Here is a 22,155-nt window from a genome sequence, read left to right on the forward strand (position 1 = left end):
GGGATGTGGCCAAAGGATGAGAGAGGTAAGCCACTGGGAGACAGCCCCTCGGGCCAAGGGTCATGTTTTCCTTCTCCTAATAGGTCAGGGTTTTCTGGCGACACATGACAGAGACAGTCACAGGAGATACAGGGCATAGACAGACAGTCACAGCGACACAGTGCAGAGACAGGCAGACACAGGAGACACAGGATGAGACAGACAGGCAGAGGACAGAGACAGACAGACATGGGAGACAAAGGACAGGGACAGACAGTCACAGTGACACAGTGCAGAAAGAGACACAGGACACAGGACAAAAACAGACAGTCACAGAGACAAACTGACAAAGGAGACACAGGACAGAGACAGACAGGTAGAGGACAGAGACATATACACAATCACAGGAGACACAGGATAGAGACAGACAGGTAAAGGATAGAGACAGAAAGACAATCACAGGAGACACAGGACAGAGACACAGACAGTCACAGAGACACAAGGCAGAGCTAGACAGAGATTAAAAGAAGCCACAGGTCAGAGAAAGTGACAGAATACCCACACACAAAGACAGTCACAGAACAAATACATACAGGACACACAGACACACGGCCTCTCTCTTGCCCTAGCAGCTTCATCCTCTGGTTGGCCACAACTCAAGTTCCTGACACCTCCTACTGTTTGGCTGCATTTCCCAGCCAATGTGGATTGAGGAAACTGCTCAGCACACTAGGAACTGCCCTGCTCTCTCTCTGGGAGAATGGGGAATTTCCATGACCCATTTTGATTCTATCATGGAAACCCAGGGTGCAGCAGAACCATCTCATCCTCTAACAGAACCCCAAGGTGCGTGGAACCCTGGTTGGGAAACACTGCTCTAATGTCTATTTATCAAGGCAATAGTGGTGCAATTCTGGGGGGAAATCTGTGCTACATGTATAACAGAACAATCCCACATTCACATGACTAGAACTCTCATTCATCTGCTGCAGATATGTTAATGCCCCAGAATTGCCCCACATTTGCCTTGATACATAGACCCCTCTGTGCCTTTGTTCAGAGCTTTCTCTCTTTGTCTCTGCACTTTTAAACACTAGCTGCACAGAAAATGTCTCCCAAACCAGTACCTGTGTTAAATGGGGACAGCAGCCTGACAAGGAGAAGCTCAGTTGTAACGTGCATAACACTGGTAATGTAATCACTGTTTCACTTTGCGGTTCATTGTTTGGTGAGTTGATCTTTTGATTAGAATTCAAGATACAGGTTTATAAGTCACTGGACTACATAGTTGATCAGAGAGGAAGAAAGATACTCAAGGTCAATATGAAGAAAGCAGCTCCACCTTGATTTCAGCAGCATTATCTCCTTCCTTGTAGCCCTGGTCATACCGCTCATTAAAGGCATTTTCCAGCGTGGCCGGTATGGACTTCCTAAAGTGGTCCTTAAAGTCTTTGCCCAAGAAGACATAGATGATGGGATTGAGGCAACTGTTGGAGTAAGCCAGGCAAGTAAAAATGGAGACAGGTGCCATAGAAACAAAATAATCTGTGTTATTCAGGATAATATAATTGGGCATATGTGATATGGAAACCAGCAGCAAAAGAAGCAGATCACAATAGCACTGATAACCTTGAAAGGTCGCCGAGACCTAGTAGGCCTTTTAATTCTATTTATTGTGAAAACTATAAAACCATAACAGACCAGGATAATGGTAAAGGGGATCACAAACATGCAGACAAACCGTGTGATAATCATAGCCCAGTTCCTTAGAATCCATTTGTTATCGTCAATTGTACCATCATCAGAGGGAGAAACTGCAGATAACACCTAGAATAATTATTATAGTAGTTATGGACATTATAAAAAGCCAGATTTGGGGCACTGATGATCAGAGAGAACACCCAAATAAATACTGCAATGGTGGATGCTAACCTGGGTGTCCGGTGTATTTTGGCCCAAAATGTCCACAAGATGGAAACACAGCGGTCAACGCTGATGACTGTTAAGAAAGAGACACTAGCAAGCATGTTTAAGAACAGTATGGTGATGCTGACCTTGCATAGTATTTGGCCAAAGGGCCAGTGGTGTCTCATATAATACTTTGTGATCTCAAAGGGAAGAAAGATATTAAATATAAAGTCAGCCATGGCTAGGTTGAGGAACCACACGGCACTAACTGTCTTCATCTTGAAGCCGGCAATCCAGATGACTAAACCATTACCTATAGTCCCCAGGATGAATGTGATACTGAAACAAGTGATGTTTAGGATTGTTATGACATATATAATGAATAAATAAGTCTCCATATACTTAAATCTGTACTCAGTGCTGTTGTTGGTGGGATAAACAGGCGGAACAGGCGTCTCCATGCTGGCTGCTCTCCTGCCAAACACAAGGAATATAAAGTACAAAGAAGAATATGGTGAGTACTCAGAACTGATTGAGCTTTCACTTTATAAAATAATATCAAATACTCCCCCAACAATATTGCACAAAAAGAGAATACATAAATGACCCTATCACTCCATCACATACAAACTCATCACATACAAGACTATTAATAACGCCACATTAAAAAAGTGCAACAATACTGTGGCGGTAGGCGTAGCCGGCCTGCCTTAATAAAGGTGGAGCCCGGCTGGCTGCCCCTGAAACCATATGATATGGGCTCAGAGTGTCAGCTCTTGGGTCTAATATTGTACCTTACTGTGTTGCCTGTAATTTTTGTTCTCCTTTTATACTGTCCCCCCAGAGGGATATAAACTAGGAACTGTGTATGTGGGGTTAACTGTGTAAGCCCAGTGGGCTAGTTAATGCATTATCTGTGTATTCCCTTTGCCTCATGGGCCTGCAACTGCCTGTGTCAGCTTGTAAGTGGATTGCCTTGTATGGGTGGCCTCTTATGAGAAATAGCTGCAGGGCAGGGATGTCTGGAACATGAGGGGAAAGGGGGGCGATATTTTAACCTGTCTTGCCTGCCAGCAAGGTATTCTTAGCTGGTGTCTTAGAGAAGAGGAGGTTTTAGAACCCCACATGATAGATGCAGATGGGGGAATGCAAGCTTGTGCCTAAATATTGCTTCTCTGTGTTTTAAAACTACATAACCCACACCCTGGATCATAACGGGGATAATAAGCTACAGTTTAAGGAAATTCCATTGTATTGTGTCTTTTCAGGAAACCTGGACTTCAAGGGGCTTAATTGAAGTGGAAGGTGAAATGCAGACGGGTTTTTAAAATGTACAGGCCAAATGCTAATAACCTCAGCCTGCCTTTGTAATGCATGAGGAACCAAATGGTGCCTCATATGAGTCTATTCACGTGTGATATTCACTGGAAGTGTATATCAACAGAGAGGTGTGACACCTAGTGATCAACAGGTAATGACCTAATTGGTTATGCGAAAAGCTACAAGCCTACTTCAAAAGGTTTTATTGATGGGGCCAGGGTGGGCAACCCCAAGCAGGATATCTGAATTGGTGTCCTTATTAAATATAAGAATATTATGAGATGTCCTTGGCTGAAAAGGATAAGAGTTACATATTTGTAATCGTGGGATTTAGCATATCTTTGGGAGTCTAAACACTGTATATGTACCTGCTGCTAAATGCCAGATATTAATATCTCTATTAATTTTCATATTACACTGTAATGTTGGGTATCTCTGCGAACGTCAGGTGTCACAGACTGTATTAATATATCTCACCTGACTGTGTGTATTACGGAACGGAAGTTATGCAATGATTTGCAGTAAATATGAAACTTTGGTTGAGTTCAGAGGAACCCCTGTTGTGATGAGCAGGAAAGGAGAATTTACAAGCCTGGTCATCAAAGACCAAATTGCTAATTGTTATGCTGGGCCTAGGGACCAAGGGAAGTAGATGTTTTTGTAAATGTGGTAATTCACACTTCAATGGAAGCCAAAAGAGCTTCAAAGACTTTTGCTAGCCGTCGCGGCACCTAGGGTTAAAGAGATGAGTTTGACATAGTATATAAGTCAAAGCCACCCTTTACCCATGTTGTTCATGTTGTTCATTGTTCTTCATGCAAATGTCTTCATGTCTGCATGTCATCAGGCCTGTGTCATTTATGACCTGCCTGTTTTGCTGTGATGTCAACTGGAATTATGGAAGAAGTGGCCAAATCTGTATCCTGATGGCCTTCTGTCCTAATCTTTAAGTAAGTGTCTATATTTTGCTGTTATTGTATAATCTGTTGTGTTCACCTTTATCAAGGAATAAATTATATTTATCATATCTAAGTCTCGTCCCAGTTCAAACCCAGGTATATATATATATTTATATATATAGTTTTGGTGTAAATTACAGCCTGTCGCAAGCTCTCGTGACAAATACAAACATTGAACAATGGCAAAATAGCATTTTTAACACAAATAAATGTATCTCAATAGAAAAATGTATAATGTGTAGACAGGAGCATGCTAACTACTCAGTACATTATAATCGTCACTAAATAGAACACACTGCTCTTGTACTGAAAACAAACTAAATGCAGGAGTGAGATCCCCAGTAACTATTGAAGTGCACACTATGAGAGCAGATGTTATGCAGCAGCTGGTGGCTGGGTGGGTGGGAGTGAGACTGGAATATTATATACAGCACATGTGATGACTTCCTCGTTTCTGTGCTCTCAGTGCAGCACTCACACTGTGCTCAGTATCAAGCTCAACGCAGCCATTCACATTACCGTAGGTCACCAAACATCTACTGCAGGGGCGGCCAACTCTAGTCCTCAAGGGCCACCACCAACAGGTCAGGAATTCAGGATATCCATGTTTCAGCACAGGTGGCTCAATCTTTGATTGAGACATTAACCAAGCCACCTGTGCTGAAGCAGATATATCCTGAATACCTGAACTTGTGGTGGCCCTTGAAGACTGGCGTTTACCACCTCTGCTTTATTCCAATGCATCTTAAGGCCTCATGGGAGCAATTATGGTGAGTGTAATCATGTTTCCATAGAGCTGTCACTTAGGTAAATAGCTACATAGTAGATGAGGTTGAAAAAGACATACTGTATGTCCATCAAGTTCAACCTATATTACATTTAGACAGTTGAGGGTTAATGCCCCAATGTAAATGACTAATGTCTGTTGAGGATCAACTAAAAAATGTTCATTCTGGATCAGGTAAATTATCTGCCATCAGACCTTGGTGAATCACCCCCTGGCTGAACTATCCCACCCCCCGAACCTCAGTACCATGACCCATAACTATCTCCCAATTCCAATCAATTAGGTCTTTCCCATTATTTCTTGCTTGGCTCCAACCCACCCACCAACCCCCCAGTTTAAGATTGTGTCCAACCTTATAGTCATCATCCCAACCAACACAGCAGATCTCTCTTTTTTCAGGCGTGTACTAAAAGGGCAGCACGTCTTAGAAAAAGATCCCACAGTTCTCTACCCTCACCGCTCCCCCCCGACCAACCTTATGTTCCTACACCAAATATTCAGCAATACATTAATCCCCAAGCTCCCACTGCTCCGTCGAGTTTGCACATGGCACATGTACTGTAGTATTGCTTAGTACTGTACCTTGGAGACAGTGCGCGTGACAGTACACTAGTTACTAGTAGATGAGACCTGCAAGGTTTCTGGAATCTCTCTACATCCATTCCATCACTTAACAATTGTCATGTTATCCCATTAAAATGTATCACAACCTGTAACTATTCTTCAACTTTCCATCACCAGAAAAACCTCTGACCTGCTTCTTTCATATGATGTACAGAATAGTGTAATTTGTGTAAACACATGTGTGCATCAAACCAACAATGTGTGTCTGTAACAGACATACAGATATACAGTAGTGTACACATTAGAATTAATTGCAAATCATGAATATCTGCCACCTGGCGGTTACGCGAAGAATTGCCCCCAATTAAATCCAAACTATTATAATTAAACAGATCAACCGCGGGTGCTGGGCGGCGCGAATGCGGCATGAATGCGGGGATGCCCAATTTATTGCACGTGGAATTCAGAAGATGCAACCGCTATGCCCCCGAGAAGTGTTAAAATAAAGGCTGGCGCAGCAGTAGCAGACATTATTAAACCCTTTATTATGAGGCATTGTATTAATGACGCGTTACCACGTGCGCCATTGGAACTATCATAACTTGTATGTTCGTGCCCTTTAATGCAATGGGAATGTATATATTTGTATGGTATTCATATGATATTCAGGCTTAACAGGGGCAGTAAAGTCTGCTACATCTGTAGCAATGGGTTACTAATACAGAGAGTGACATTGGTTTGCAACATACAGAACAATATGTATCTTTCACAGGCAGAGAAATGTGTCTCTGGAGCATGCAGAGGAAGGGGGAGAACTTTCACTCGGGTTTTGGTGCTAAAAATGTGTTTGTGATTTAATCAAATTATGGAAAAACCTTAAAGGGCCAGAACCTCAAAACGTCATTATCTCAGGGATTACTGTATACGGTTATGTTATCAAAATCAGTAACGGGCGTCAGTAACACTGTGTTAGTGAGATTGGACGAAACGCATTAGCCCTTTAAGATGTATTAATGCCTTACCTGTACCTACCAGTAACATACAGTCAGTTCCTGCAAACTGTGAGAAGAAAGAACTAATAATCTATGAGATAAGGAATGTATCTGATAGCCTACAGCAGTGTGTGTGTGTGTGTGTGTGTGTGTGTGTGTGTGTGTGTGTGTGTGTGTGTGTGTTTGTGTGTGTGTGTGTGTGTGTGTGTGTGTGTGTGTGTGTGTGTGTGTGTGTGTGTGTGTGTGTGTGTGTGTGTGTGTGTGTGTGTGTGTGTGTGTGTGTGTGTGTGTGTGTGTGTGTGTGTGTCTGTGTCTGTGTCTGTGTATAAATATTTGAATATATTTTAATAATAACACTGCGGGATTTATTAGTTAGATGTAACATAATTAGACTACATTTCTTATTTTTATTAACATTTACAGGATACGCTATCAAAAATGACTGATAAAATAATTATGCGCTTTTTTAACCATTAATCACATTATTTTAACCCTTTCACCATATTACAATAATCAGTTTTATCTACTAAAGCCTGCACATCACCGCATTGCTTCCCTGGTCCTGAATGTTACAAATCACAACATAGGGTAGATCTCAAATACTGAATATCTCTATCGCACCCCAAATATAAAACAAATTAATTTGAATACCTTGTGTCTTCTCATTTAGATCTGTTCCCCTCTTCTCCTTCAGCTGAAGAGATCAGATCATCTCACTGTGGATATCCCCCTCGGTGAAACAGGCTCCTTTCTGCTCCTGTAACTTGGTTGACTCTACCAAAAATCCTTGCTGGGATAGTGCTGAGATAGGCTGCTTGGACCCGCTGCTGGGACCGGCTGCTTGGACCCGCTGCTTGGACAGTCTACTGGGACACTCTTCTGGGACAGTCTGCTGGGACACTCTTCTGGGACAGTTTCCTGGGACAGTCTGCTGGGACACTCTTCTGGGACAGTTTCCTGGGACAAGCTGCTGGGACACTCTGCTGGGACCGGCTGCTGAGACACTCTGCTGGGACTAGCTGCTTGGACAGGCTGCTGGGACAGTCTGCTGGGACAAGCTGCTGGGACACTCTGCTGGGACAGGCTGCTGGGACCGGCCGCTGGGACCGTCTACTGGGACAGGCTGCTGGGACCGTCTACTGGGACAGGCTGCTGGGACAGTCAGCTGGGACACTCTGCTGGGACACTCTGCTGGGACGGGCTGCTGGGACAGGCTGCTGGGACTGGCTGCTTGGACCGTCTGCTGGGACTGGCTGCTGGGACAAGCTGCTGGGACACTCTGCTGGGACCGTCTGCTGGGACCGTCTGCTGGGACAGGCTGCTGGGACACTCTGCTGGGACAGTCTGCTGGGACCGTCTGCTGGGACCGTCTGCTGGGACCGTCTGCTGGGACCGTCTGCTGGGACACTCTGCTGGGACTGGCTGCTGGGACCGTCTGCTGGGACAGGCTGCTGGGACAGGCTGCTGGGACTGGCTGCTGGGACCGGCTGCTGGGACAGGCTGCTGGGACAGTCTGCTGGGACCGTCTGCTGGGACCGTCTGCTGGGACAGGCTGCTGGGACAGGCTGCTGGGACCGTCTGCTGGGACCGTCTGCTGGGACACTCTGCTGGGACTGGCTGCTGGGACTGGCTGCTGGGACCGGCTGCTGGGACTGGCTGCTGGGACACTCTGCTGGGACCGGCTGCTGGGACACTCTGCTGGGACAGTCTGCTGGGACTGGCTGCTGGGACTGGCTGCTGGGACAGGCTGCTGGGACCGTCTGCTGGGACAGGCTGCTGGGACAGTCTGCTGGGACAGGCTGCTGGGACTGGCTGCTGGGACTGGCTGCTGGGACAGTCTGCTGGGACCGGCTGCTGGGACACTCTGCTGGGACACTCTGCTGGGACCGGCTGCTGGGACCGGCTGCTGGGACCGGCTGCTGGGACCGGCTGCTGGGACCGTCTGCTGGGACCGGCTGCTGGGACCGGCTGCTGGGACAGGCTGCTGGGACAGGCTGCTGGGACCGTCTGCTGGGACACTCTGCTGGGACACTCTGCTGGGACCGGCTGCTGGGACCTGCGGTCTCCTCTGGGCTGGCACTGTTACTGCTCTCACAGAACTGCAATCTTATAATTACAGCTCCATCACATTGGGCATTAAAGCTCTGGGCTAATAATCCTGATTGGCTAATGTGATGTGACTCAGAATACAGGATGATCACATTGTGAGATAGAGTAACTGCGCTAACCGTATGTGGTGTGACAGTTATTTAATGTTATCGGTATAATCCTTTCTGTTGATCATGGGATCCATGTAGAGACATATGTAACACCGCTGTCCCACCCGGCTGCATAGAGATAGCGTGTACATGCATAACAGTCCATACATACATATATCTTTATGACAGGGTTAGACCTGCTCATATTTTGTTTAGCTCAGTGGTTCTCTCTTATCTCAGGGTCATCTTTTCCTAGTGGGGTCAGACCAGGGCTGTTTAGGAGGAAATTGCAGTTGCAGGTACAAGAATAGGAAAAGGGTGCCAAGAACTTTGCAACTTGTTGATGTTTATTGAACGTCTCTAGGAACCCACACACTGAATCAATGAATACGTATTTAGTTAAAGCAAATAGCACAGGACAAGACAGCAGCATCAGGACAGGCTTTCAGGGGAACCTTAATAGGGCCTTACACCAGAGTAACCTCTCCCCCTCCAGACAGGTGATCCATTCAGACATGGGAACACTAGAAGCTCAAGACCTATATTGCACAGGGAGTATGGTTCCACCTATGGTTCCTCCCTGTAAGCCTCTGATGGTTACCTATGTTCTAGGACCCTGCATCTTCCGGAATCTCATCCCCGTCTGTTAACCAAGGTCAGGAGGGTTGTTCTAGGTTCTAGCCTGCCTGGTCTGCTCAGCTTCACCTGGAACTGCGGGTGTATTACCTGGGGTCCCTCTCTTAGAGAAAGACCCCACGCAGGAAACTCCTTTGGGATCCCCCTCTCCCTGGATATGTGTGGTGTTCTTTACCCTTGAAGCCAGAGGCTTCTAGGTAGACTGGACACATCTACTCCCCTCCTCCCATTGGAGAGGACAGGGCCTCACCCCTAGATAGGAATGAACACATACTCCCTAAGGAGCACTGCACTGCACTTCATTTGGAGGAACCCACATCTTTATACAGTAGGAGCAGCCAGGCTAGTCTGCCCCAGTAACTGGGCAGAATCAACTGTAGCCAGACCCTCATCCTGTCATGTGGTCCCAGCAGCTCACAGGCCCAGACATGTGCCTATAAGCTGCTATATAATTGAAACATGAGGGGATGGGATCTCAGCAGCTTCTGACTTATTTACCCTGGCTCTGCCTGCTGTTACCAGGACTGACGTGCCAGGCCATAGAAATGTAGCAGGGTGCTACACATAGGATCCACGGATTTGGTACCTAAATCCGATCCACACGTGGAAATCTGAAGAACTATTGTACACTAAAAAAATACTGCCCAGAATAGCAGAGGTTGTAAGTTCTGATCCTGTTGGGCCGGCTGGAGCATGAGTATACAGTATCTCATAAGATGCCTTTATTTTTAGTTTGTTTGTGAGTGTTCATTTGTGAGCTTTTTGGAATATATTGTATTTGTTTTAATAACAGCAACGCACTAGGTTTGGGCGCTTTTTCTCTTTTTTCTTGATGTGTGTGTGTGTGTGTGTGTGTGCGTGCGTGCGTGCGTGCGTGCGTGCGTGTGTGTGTGTGTGTGTGTGTGTGTGTGTGTATAGAGTATCTAATATATCTGATAATGCAGATTGAGGTGGATTCCACAAGATGGAAGCAATGGTGTTTCCCGACATCAGAACTTGGAAAGTGAGCAGCCCAGGAAAGTCTATTCCCATTGGATATTACTGCTTCCTATTGGTGGGTTAAGTTTCTCCTCCCATGCAACATCGTCATTTGATACTTCCTGTAATTCCTTGTCAAAGTGGGATGATAGTAGCTGCTATGGAGTAACAATACATTTTGATCTCGACACTTAGAGTATCAATATTTTTTTATTTACAAACAAAGTTCATTGAAGGGTGCTTGTAACTGAAAAAGAGCTTACACTCGAAACGCGTTGGTGGGGGGGCTATGTACCCCATAATGTTGTTGTAACTTTTGCTGGAATCCATTAAATCATTCTTTTAATGGGCACACGCTCTTTGGATGTTCTTTCATTTTTTTTCTCCTGTTTTGCTGGTGCCTGCTTTTTCCTAATTGTCTCCTTTGCTGTTCCTGATTAAAACCCTGTTCTTTTGGATTCCCTTTTGCCGACCTCAGCTGTTACCCCGACCATTGCGCCTGTGCCGCCTGCCTTGACCCCAGCCTGTACCCGGACTTGCACCTTTGCCGCCTGCACCCGGACTTGCACCTTTGTCGCCTGCCTTGACCTCTGCCTGATCACAACTACTCTAACAGGACTATTTCCCCTGGCTCTGGCCGGTAATTTTATACCCCTACCTCAGCCCTGCGGGTCCGCTTCCTACTCAGAGAAGAGCAACGTTACAATTTCAAGACAATGGTATGACAAGCCCTCTACAAACGGTCATGTTAAATCATCTTGTGTCTTTTGTGCACATCAAGGTATCCCAGCCATCACCCACCCTGATGAAGGGGCTATGACCTACAAAACATTGTGCTTTCTCTGTAAATGTAAAAAGAGAAACATAGAAATGTCCCAATGACTACATCACATTCCCTATTAATGCAACCAACGTGTGGGCGATGTGTGCAGATGTGAAGACAGGAGACCTGCTTTGGGAAAATAAATGTAGGCTTTTATTTTGCCAAAGTGCAATAAACAGAAAACACAGGCTTTTCCTCAGCCAAGGTGCAGCAAAAGTCAGGGCAGCAATATAAAGGATAGGGTTTTCCTAGGCCAAAGTTCAGTTTCCCCAGCGTATGAATACACCATTGGGCCCAACACAACTGGCCCTGACCCAAGACCGCATCCTGTTGGACCTCTCACATTCCACCACATTTACCACCCGGGCAAAGCTGACCAGTCCACACCCCTCCAGCTGTGACATGAAATGTAATAACACCACCAACACCTTTAACCCTAACGATTCTAACTCATTTTGTATTTTATTTTTTTCAAAGAAAAGATTTACAACACAATCATAACATTACTCATAAACATAACATTACACATAAACCTTACACCACATGTGTGGGTGGGTGGGAACCTTTTGGGGATGTGGCCAAAGGATGAGAGAGGTAAGCCACTGGGCGACAGCCCCTCGGGCCAAGGGTCATGTTTCCCTTCTCCTAATACAGTAGGTCAGGGTTTTCTAGAGACACATGACAGGAGACACAGGACAGAGACAGACACAGGAGACACAGAACAGAGACAGACAGTCACAGAGACACAGTGCAGAGACAGACAGGCAGAGGATAGAGACAGACAGACATGGGAGACAGAGGACAGGGACAGACAGTCACAGTGACAGTGCAGAAAGAGACACAGGACACAGGACAAAGACAGACAGTCACAGAGACAAACTGACACAGGAGACACAGGACAGAGACACAGACAGTCACAGAGACACAGGGCAGAGCTAGACAGTGAGTAAAATAAGCCACAGGGCAGAGAAAGTGACAGAATACACACACACAAAGACAGTCACAGAACAAATACACACAGGCCATACAGACACACAGCCTCTCTCCTGCCCATGCTGCTTCATCCTCTGGCAGCCACAACTCAAGTTCCTGACACCTCCTCCTGTTTGGCTGCATTTCCCAGCCAATGAAGATTTAGGAAACTGCTCAGCACACTAGCAACTGCCCTGTTCTCTCCCTATCCTGGGAGAATGGGGAATTTCCATGACCCATTTTGATTCTATCATGGAACCCCAGGGTGCAGCGGAACCTTCCCATCCTCTTACAGAACCCCAAGCTGCGTGGAACCCTGGTTGGGAAACATTGCTCTAATGTCTATTTATCAAGGCAAAAGTGGTGCAATTCTGGGGGGGGGGGGGGGAATCTGTGCTACATGTATAACAGAGAACAATCCCCACATTCACATGACTAGAACTCTCATTCATCTGCTGCAGATATGTTAATGTCCCAGAATTGCCCCACATTTCCCTTGATACATAGACCCCTCTGTGCCTTTGTTCAGTGCTTTCTCTCTTTGTCTCTGCACTTTTTAACACTAGCTGCACAGACAATGTCTCCCAAACCAGTGCCTGCGTTAATTTGGGACAGCAGCCTGACAAGGAGTCGCTCAGTGGTAACGTGCATAACACTGGTAATGTAATCACTGTTTTACTTTGCGGTTCATTGTTTGGTGACTTGATCTTTTGATTAAAATTCAAGATACAGGTTTATAAGTCACTGGACTAGTTGAACAGAGAGGAAGAAAGATACTCAAGGTCAACATGAAGTATCCAGCTCCACCTTAGTATCAGCGTCATCATCTCCTTCCTTACAGCCCTGGTCATACCGCTCATTAAAGGCATTTTCCAACATGGCCGGTATGGACTTCCTAAAGTGGTCCTTAAAGTCTTTGCCCAAGAAGACATAGAGGATGGGATTGAGGCAACTGTTGGAGTAAGCCAGGCAAGTACAAATGGAGACAGGTGCCATAGAAACAAAAAAATATGTGTTATTCAGGGATAATATAATTGGGCATATGTGATATGGAAACCAGCAGCAAAAGAAGCAGACCACAATGGCACTGATAACCTTGAAAGGTCGCCGAGACCTAGTAGGCCTTTTAATTCTATTTATTTTGAAAACTATAAAACCATAACAGACCAGGATAATGGTAAAGGGGATCACAAACATGGAGACAAACCTTGTGATAATCATAGCCTGGTTCCTTACATTCCATTTATTCAATTTGTTATAGTCAATTGTTCTATCATCAGAGGGAGGAACTGCATAGTCCAGATAACACCTAGAATAATTGTTATAGTAGTTATGGACATTATAAAAAGCCAGATTTGGGGCACTGATGATCAGAGAGAACACCCAAATAAATACTGCAATGGTGGACGCTAACCTGGGTGTCCGGTGTATTTTGGCCCAAAACGGCCACAAGATTGACACACAGCGGTCAATGCTGATGACTGTTAAGAAAGAGACACTAGAAAGCATGTTTAGGAACAGTATGGTGATGCTGACCTTGCATAGTATTTGACCAAAGGGCCAGTGGTGCCTCATATAATACTTTGTGATCTCAAAGGGAAGAAAGATATTAAATATAAAGTCAGCCACGGCTAGGTTGAGGAACCACACGGCACTGACTGTCTTCATCTTGAAGCCAGCAATCCAGATGACTAAACCATTACCTATAGTCCCCAGGATGAATGTGATACTGAAACAAGTGATGTTTAGGTATGGTATGACATATATAATGAATAAATATGTCTCTATATACATAAATCTGTCCTCAGTGCTGTTGTTGGTGGGATAAACAGGTGGAACTGGCGTCTCCATGCTGGCTGCTCTCCTGCCACACACAAGGAATATAAAATACAAAGAAGAATATGGTGAGTACTCAGAACTGATTGAGCTTTCACTTTATAAAATAATATCAAATACTCCCCCAACAATATTGCACAAAACGAGAATACATAAATAACCCTATCACTCCATCACATACAAACTCATCACATATTAATAAAGCCACATTAAAAAAGTGCAACAATAGATACATTGACCAATGGCAAAATAGCATTTTTAACACAAATAAATGTATCTCAATAGAAAAATATATAACGTGTAGGCAGGAGCATGCTAACTACTCAGTACATTATAATGGTCACTAAATAGAACTCACTGCCCTTGTACTGAAAACAAACTAAATGCAGGAGTGAGATCCCCAGTAACTATTGAGGTGCACACAATGAGAGTAGATATTATGCAGCAGCTGGTGGCTGGGTGGTGGGTGGGTGGGTGGGTGGGTGGGTGGGTGGGAGTGAGACTGGAAGATTATATACAGCACATGTGATGACTTCCTCGTTTCTGTGCTCTCAGCGCAGCACTCACACTGTGTTCAGTATCAAGCTCAACGCAGTCATTCCCATTACCGTAGGTCACCAAACATCTACTGCAGGAGTGGCCAACTCCAGTCCTCAAGGGCCACCACCAAAGGTCAGGAATTCAGGATATCCCTGCTTCAGCACAGGTGGCTCAATCTTTGATTGAGACATTAATTACGCCACCTGTGCTGAAGCAGATATATCCTGAATACCTGAACTTGTGGTGGCCCTTGAGGACTGGAGTTTACCACCTCTGCTTTATTCCAATGCATCTTAAGGCCTCATGGGAGCAATTACTGTGATTGTAATCATGTTTCCATAGAGCTGTCACTTAGGTAAATAGCTACATAGTAGATGAGGTTGAAAAAAGACTTACGGTATGTCCATCAAGTACAACCTATATTAAATTTAGACAGTTGAGGGTTAATGCCCCGATGTAAATGACTAATGTCTGTTGAGGATCAACTAAAAAATGTTCATTCTGGATCAGGTAAATTATCTGCCATCAGACCTTGGTGAATAACACTCTTGCTGAACTATCCCACCCCCAACCTCAGTACCATGACCCATAACTATCTCCCAATTCCAATCAATTAAGTCTTTCCCATTATTTCTTGCTTGGCTCCCACCCACCAACCCCCCAGTTTAAGATCGTCTCCAACCTTATAGTCATCATCCCAACCAACACAGCAGATCTCTCTTTCTTCAGGCGTGTACTAAAAGGTCAGCACCTCTTAGAAAAGGATCCCACAGTTCTCTACCCTCACCGCCACCCCACCTATTCTTCAACTTCCAGCACCAGAAAAACCTCTGACCTGCTTCTTTAATATGATGTACAGAATAGTGTCATTTGTGTAAACACATGTGTGCATCAAACCAACAATGTGTGTCTGTAACAGTCATACAGATATACAGTAGTGTACACATTAGAATTAATTGCAATTCATGAATATCTGCCACCTGGCGGTTACGCGAAGAATTTCCCCCAATTAAATCCAAACCATTATAATTAAACAGATCAACCGCGGGTGCTGGGCGGCGCGAATGCGGGGATGCCCAATTTATTGCGCGTGGAATTCAGAAGATGCAACCGCTACGCCCCCGAGAAGTGTTAAAATAAAGGCTGGCGCAGCAGCAGCAGACATTATTAACCCTTTAACATGAGGAGTTGTATTAATGACGCGTTACCACGTGCGCCATAGGAACTATCATAACTTGTATGTTCGTGCCCTTTAATGCGATGTGAATGTATATATTTGTATGGTATTCAGGCTTAACAGGTTCAGTAAAGTCTACTACATCTGTAGCAGTGTGTTACTAATACAGAGAGTGACATTGGTTTGCAACGTACAGAACAATATGTATCTTTCACACACAGAGAAATGTGTCTCTGGAGCATGCAGAGGAAGGGGGAGAACTTCCACTCGGGTTTTGGTGCTAAAAATGTGTTTGTGATTTAATCAAATTATGGAAAAACCTTAAAGAGCCAGAACCTCAAAACGTCATTATCTCAGGGATTATACGGTTATGTTATCAAAATCAGTAACGGACGTCAGTAACACTGTGTTATTGAGATTGGAATATACCCATTAGCCCTTTAAGATGTATTAACGCCTTACCTGTACCTACCAGTAACATACAGTCAGTACCTGCAAACTGTGAGAAGAAAAAACTAATAGTCTATGAGATAAGGAATGTATCTGATAGCCTACAGCAACCCCCCAAACAGTCACTGTGTCAGCTCTGTGCAATATGCACATGCTATTTGGTATGCAAAGGAACAACTATCATCATATTAAGTATTCCCCAACTATTAAATAAAGTGTCAGACAGCTCAAATCTCACAAATGTGTCCAGTGTACTGTACCTCAGCCTGGCGAGATTGGTAGTGTGTGTGTGTGTGTGTGTGTGTGTGTGTGTGTGTGTGTGTGTGTGTGTGTGTGTGTGTGTGTGTGTGTGTGTGTGTGTGTGTGTGTGTGTGTGTGTGTGTGTGTGTGTGTGTGTGTGTCCGTGTGTGTGTGTGTGTGTGTGTGTGTCTCTGTGTCTCTGTGTCTCTGTGTGTGTATAAATATTTGAATATATTTTAATAATAACACTGCGGGATTTATTAGTTAGATGTAACATAATTAGACTACATTTCTTATTTTTATTAACATTTACAGGTTACGCTATCAAAAATGACTGATAAAATAATTATGCGCTTTTTTAACCATTAATCACATTATTTTAACCCTTTCACCATATTACAATAATCAGTTCAATCTACTAAAGCCTGCACATCTCCGCATTGCTTCCCGGTCCTGAATGTTACAAATCACAACATAGGGTAGATCTCAAATACTGAATATCTCTATCGCACCCCAAATATAAAATGAATTAATTGGAATACCTTGTGTCTTCTCATTTAGATCTGCTCCCCTCTTCTCCTTCAGCTGAGGAGATCAGATCGTCTCACTGTGGATATACCCCCTCTGTGAAACAGGCTCCTTTCTGCTCCTGTAACTTGGTTGACTCTACCAAAAATCCTTGCTGGGACAGTGCTGAGATAGGCTGCATGGAACCCGCTGCTTGGACAGTCTACTGGGACAATCTTCTGGGACAGTTTCCTGGGACACTCTGCTGGGACCGGCTGCTGGGACAGTCTGCTGGGACCGGCTGCTGGGACCGTCTGCTGGGACCGGCTGCTGGGACCGTCTGCTGGGACAGGCTGCTGGGACAGGCTGCTGGGACCGTCTGCTGGGACAGGCGGCTGGGACAGGCGGCTGGGACACTCTGCTGGGACCGGCTGCTGGGACAGGCGGCTGGGACAGTCGGCTGGGACCGGCTGCTGGGACACTCTGCTGCGACTGGCTGCTGGGACAGGCTGCTGGGACACTCTGCTGGGACAGGCGGCTGGGACAGGCTGCTGGGACCGGCAGCTGGGACCGGCTGCTGGGACCGGCTGCTGGGACCTGCGGTCTCCTCTGGGCTGGCACTGTTACTGCTCTCACAGAACTGCAATCTTATAATTACAGATCCATCACATTGGGCATTAAAGTTCTGGGCTAATAATCCTGATTGGCTGATGTGATGTGACTCAGAATACAGGAGGATCACATTCTGAGATAGAGTAACTGCTCTAACCGTATATGGTGTGACAGTTATTTAATGTTATCGGTATAATCCTTTCTCTGTTGATCATGGGATCCATGTAGAGACATATGTAACACCGCTGTCCCACCCGGCTGCATAGAGATAGCGTGTACATGCATAACAGTCCATACATACATATATCTTTATGACAGGGTTAGACCTGCTCATATTTTGTTTAGCTCAGTGGTTCTCTCTTATCTCAGGGTCATCTTTTCCTAGTGGGGTCAGACCAGGGCTGTTTAGGAGGAAATTGCAGTTGCAGGTACAAGAATAGGAAAAGGGTGCCAGGAACTTTGCAACTTGATGATGTTTATTGAACGTCTCTAGGAACCCACACACTGAATCAATGAATACGTATTTAGTTAAAGCAAATAGCACAGGACAAGACAGCAGCATCAGGACAGGCTTTCAGGGGAACCTTAATAGGGACTAACACCAGAGTAACCTCTCCCCCTCCAGACAGGAGATCCATTCAGACATGGGAACACTAGAACCTCCAGACCTATATTGCACAGGGAGTATGGTTCCACCTATGGTCCCTCCCTGTAAGCGTCTGATGGTTACCTATGTTCTAGGACCCTGCATCTTCCGGAATCTCATCCCCGTCTGTTAACCAAGGTCAGGAGGGTTGTTCTAGGTTCTAGCCTGCCTGGTCTGCTCAGCTTCACCTGGAACTGCGGGTGTATTACCTGGGGTCCCTCTCTTAGAGAAAGACCCCACGCAGGAAACTCCTTTGGGATCCCCCTCTCCCTGGATATGTGTGGTGTTCTTTACCCTTGAAGCCAGAGGCTTCTAGGTAGACTGGACACATCTACTCCCCTCCTCCCATTGGAGAGGACAGGGCCTCACCCCTAGATAGGAATGAACACATACTCCCTAAGGAGCACTGCACTGCACTTCATTTGGAGGAACCCACATCTTTATACAGTAGGAGGAGCCAGGCTAGTCTGCCCCAGTAACTGGGCAGAATCAACTGTAGCCAGGCCCTCATGCTGTCATGTGGTCCCAGCAGCTCACAGGCCCAGACATGTGCCTATAAGCTGCTATATAATTGAAATATGAGGTGATGTGATCTCAGCAGCTTGTGGCTTATTAACCCTGGCACTGCCTGCTGTTACTGTACCAGGACTGACGTGCCAGGCCATAGAAATGTAGCAGGGTGCTACACATAGGATCCACAGATTTGGTACCTATATCCGATCCACACGTGGAAATCTGAAGAACTATTGTACACTAAAAAAATACTGCCCAGAATAGCAGAGGTTGTGAGTTCTGATCCTGTTGGGCCGGCTGGAGCATGAGTATACAGTATCTCATAAGATGCCTTTATTTTTACTTTGTTTGTGAGTGTTCATTTGTGAGCTTTTTGGAATAAATTGTATTTGGTTTTATAACAGCAATGCACTACTGTAGGTTTGGGCACTTTTTCTCTTTATTCTTTATTTGTGTGTGTGTGTATAGTATCTAATACAGGGGGGCGCAAACTTTTTTCCCTGCGCCCCCCTGCCGGCTGTCCCCTCACTACCGCGCCCCCCTCCCAACCCCAACTTACCCGCGCTCCGGCGTAATGACGTCACGTTGCCATAGCAACGTGACGTCACATGACCTCGCAGCGTCATTTTGACGCCGCATTGCCATGGCGACACAGGGAGGAAGCCGCCGGAGCCATGGTAAGTTAGGTTTACAGAGGCCCTGCAGCTCCCCCGGCACTTAATTCAAGTGCCTTCGGGAAGCGCGCGGGGCCTCTGTAAACCCCGCGCCCCCCGTCGGCAGTGTCGCGCCCCCCCTGGGGGTCGCGCCCCACAGTTTGCGCACCGCTGATCTAATATATCTGATAATGCAGATTGAGGTGGATTCCACATAGATGGAAGCAATGGTGTTTCCCGACATTAGAACTTGGAAAGTGAGCAGGCCAGGAAAGTCTAGTCCCATTGGATATTACTGCTTCCTATTGGTGGGTTAAGTTTCTCCTCCCATGCAACATGGTCATTCAATACTTCCTGTAATTCCTTGTCAAAGTGGGATGATAATAGCTGCTATGGAGTAACAATACATTTTGATCTAGACACTTAGAGTATCAATATTTTTTTATTTACAAACAAAGTTCATTGAAGGGTGCTTGTAACTGTATTTGTCCCAGAAAGAATAAGATCATTTGTTGGCTTTCATACCTTTTAATGGACCTTCATTTAAATCATAGATGGTCGTCTTGGGCATAGGTTAGCATGGTTGCAGATGTCTCTTCTTCAGATGTCTACATTTAGTCCCATTATCTGTAATACTATGAGGCCCAACCACATTGTTTAATCTTTCAGGTCCTGATTTTTCCCCCAGATTTCAAATTGGGAGACTGTGATTCACAGTTTTTATTGGGACTGATTTCTGTAAGGGTTCCAGTCCAGGGTTTGACTGTATCTTGAGCTTACATGGCTGTCGTGGCCATCTTGGATCCTGGCAAGTCTTTTCCTGAACTTCCTGAATTGGCTAAACCTGACCCAGAGCTAAAATAGCTGTCAGTGACTCCCAACAACTGCCTGAGCATAATATACATTTATTTCCCTGTGTGCCTGGCCCCTTGTGTTCTGATTCCTGAGCCTGCCCTGTTCCTGATTAAAACCCTGTTCTTTTGGATTCCCTTTTGCCGACCTCAGCTGTTACCCCGACCATTGCGCCTGTGCCGCCTGCCTTGACCCCAGCCTGTACCCGGACTTGCACCTTTGCCGCCTGCACCCGGACTTGCACCTTTGTCGCCTGCCTTGACCTCTGCCTGATCACAACTACTCTAACAGGACTATTTCCCCTGGCTCTGGTCGGTAATTTTATACCCCTAACTCAGCCCTGCGGGTCCGCTTCCTACTCAGAGAAGAGCAACGTTACAATTTCAAGACAATGATATGACAAGCCCTCTACAAACGGTCATGTTAAATCATCTTGTGTCTTTTGTGCACATCAAGGTATCCCAGCCATCACCCACCCTGATGAAGGGGCTATGACCTACAAAACATTGTGCTTAATGTTATTGTCTGTAAATGTAATGCAACCAACGTGTGGGCGATGTTTGCAGAGGTGAAGACAGGAGACCTGCGTTGGGAAAATGAATGTAGGCTTTTTTTTTGCCAAAGTGCAATAAACAGAAAACACAGGCTTTTCCTCAGCCAAGGTGCAGCAAAAGTCAGGGCAGCAATATAAAGGATAGGGGTTTCCTAGGCCAAAGTTCAGTTTCCCCAGCGTATGAACACACCCTTGGGCCCAATACAACTGGCTCTGACCCAAGACCGCATCCTGTTGGACCTCTCACATTCCACCAAATTTACCACCCGGGCAAAGCTGACCAGTCCACACCCCTCCAGCTGTGACATGAAATGTAATAACACCACCAACACCTTTAACCCTAACCTTTCTAAATCATTTTGTATTTTATTTTTTTCAAAGAAAAGATTTACAACACAATCATAACATTACTCATAAACATAACATTACACATAAACCTTACACCACATGTGTGGGTGGGTGGGAACCTTTTGGGGATGTGGCCAAAGGATGAGAGAGGTAAGCCACTGGGCGACAGCCCCTCGGGCCAAGGGTCATGTTTCCCTTCTCCTAATACAGTAGGTCAGGGTTTTCTAGAGACACATGACAGAGACAGTCACAGGAGACACAGGACAGAGACAGACACAGGAGACACAGGACAGAGACAGACAGTCACAGAGACACCGTGCAGAGACAGACAGGCAGAGGATAGAGACAGACAGACATGGGAGACAGAGGACAGGGACAGACAGTCCCAGTGACACAGTGTAGAAAGAGACACAGGACACAGGACAGAGACAGACAGTCACAGAGACACACTGACACAGGAGACACAGGACAGAGACAGACAGGTAGAGGACAGAGACATATACACAATCACAGGAGACACAGGACAGAGAGAGACAGGTAAAGGATAGAGACAGAAAGACAATCACAGGAGACACAGGAAAGAGACACAGACAGTCACAGAGACACAGGGCAGAGCTAGACAGAGAGTAAAATAAGCCACAGGGCAGAGAAAGTGACAGAATACACACACACAAAGACAGTCACAGAACAAATACATACAGGACACACAGACACATGGCCTCTCTCCTGCCCATGCTGCTTCATCCTCTGGTTGGCCACAACTCAAGTTCCTGACACCTCCTCCTGTTTGGCTGCATTTTCCAGCCAATGAGGATTGAGGAAACTGCTCAGCGCACTAGCAGCTGCCCTGCTCTCTCCCTGTCCTGGGAGAATGGGGAATTTCCATGACCCATTTTGATTCTATCATGGAACCCCAGGGTGCAGCAGAACCTTCTCATCCTCTAACAGAACCCCACGGTGCGTGGAACCTTCTCATCCTCTAACAGAACCCCAAGGTGCGTGGAACCTTCTCATCCTCTAACAGAATCCCAAGGTGTGTGGAACCTTCTCATTCTCTAACAGAACCCCAGGGTGCAGCAGAACATTCTCATCCTCTAACAGAACCCCAAGGT

The 22,155-nt window shown here is 45.8% G+C and overlaps 1 protein-coding gene and 1 pseudogene across 1 annotated transcript; both read right to left on the reverse strand.

The window, feature by feature from the left end:
- Positions 1-936: 936 nt before the first annotated feature.
- LOC142496593 (N-formyl peptide receptor 3-like) lies at positions 937-7,606 on the reverse strand (annotated as a pseudogene).
- Positions 7,607-12,606: 5,000 nt separating this feature from the next.
- Positions 12,607-17,229, reverse strand: LOC142496594 (N-formyl peptide receptor 3-like). The gene is made up of 2 exons (XM_075603261.1): positions 16,902-17,229; positions 12,607-13,980 (listed from the first exon to the last, which is right to left on the reverse strand). Exon 2 carries the CDS (start codon positions 13,965-13,967, stop codon positions 12,900-12,902), a length of 1,068 nt encoding a protein of 355 aa, XP_075459376.1. The 5' UTR covers positions 13,968-13,980; positions 16,902-17,229; the 3' UTR covers positions 12,607-12,899.
- Positions 17,230-22,155: the final 4,926 nt, after the last annotated feature.

The sequence above is a fragment of the Ascaphus truei genome, chromosome 6, assembly GCF_040206685.1.
Source record: "Ascaphus truei isolate aAscTru1 chromosome 6, aAscTru1.hap1, whole genome shotgun sequence".
In the NCBI taxonomy this organism is placed as follows: Eukaryota; Metazoa; Chordata; class Amphibia; order Anura; family Ascaphidae; genus Ascaphus; species Ascaphus truei.